The sequence below is a fragment of the Charadrius vociferus genome, unplaced genomic scaffold (assembly GCF_000708025.1).
Source record: "Charadrius vociferus isolate BGI_N301 unplaced genomic scaffold, ASM70802v2 scaffold39, whole genome shotgun sequence".
NCBI classification, from domain to species: Eukaryota; Metazoa; Chordata; class Aves; order Charadriiformes; family Charadriidae; genus Charadrius; species Charadrius vociferus.
This window is the reverse complement of record NW_009650188.1, coordinates 2,015,912-2,016,440: the sequence shown is the minus strand read 5'-3', so window position 1 is coordinate 2,016,440 and position 529 is coordinate 2,015,912. Positions and strand designations below refer to the sequence as shown.

The window sequence follows — 529 nt, the reverse complement described above, 5'->3', positions numbered from 1 at the left end:
AGAGCGGGCGGGGCACAATTAAGTTAGAAATTACTATTTTTTTTTTTTTTTTGATGGGCCAGCTCCATAGAAGCCAAGCAAATCAGAACTGTGATACTGTCGTTGTGACTCTTGCTCAAGTCTTTGCTGCTCAAGCAGAGAGAGTCTGAGCCAATGGGTTCCCTTCCACATTGTGCCTTTCTTGGATGGTTTACTGTGGAGCCAATGCGGCATGAAGATTTACCTGTGACCTGCTCTACTTCTACACTGAAAGCAGTAATTTTTGAAGGGGCATTTAATTTAACGTGGATTCCATGTGCATCTGATGCCCTTAGGAGATTCAGACACTGTCTGTTTTTGTGAGCAGAGTCTTGGAACTGCTAACCCTCCTATAAACTGTCTGTCAGAGGAATCCTGTGAATTTCAGTAAAGCTGTGTGCCAGCTCCGTGCAATGACTGCTGCTTTTCCTTTATGTCCCTAGCTCCCATGGAAGTCCTTAACAAGCATAATAGAATATTACTATATGTGGAAAACTACAGACAGATACGT

The 529-nt window shown here is 43.1% G+C and overlaps 1 protein-coding gene across 1 annotated transcript in view; it reads left to right on the top strand.

Annotated features, from left to right (window-relative positions):
- Positions 1 to 529, top strand: part of MTA1 (metastasis associated 1) — a 94,223-nt gene that overhangs the window by 52,606 nt on the left and 41,088 nt on the right. The window contains 1 exon segment of the mRNA XM_009892890.1: positions 462 to 527. Within this exon segment, the coding sequence (XP_009891192.1) occupies positions 462 to 527 (66 nt within the window).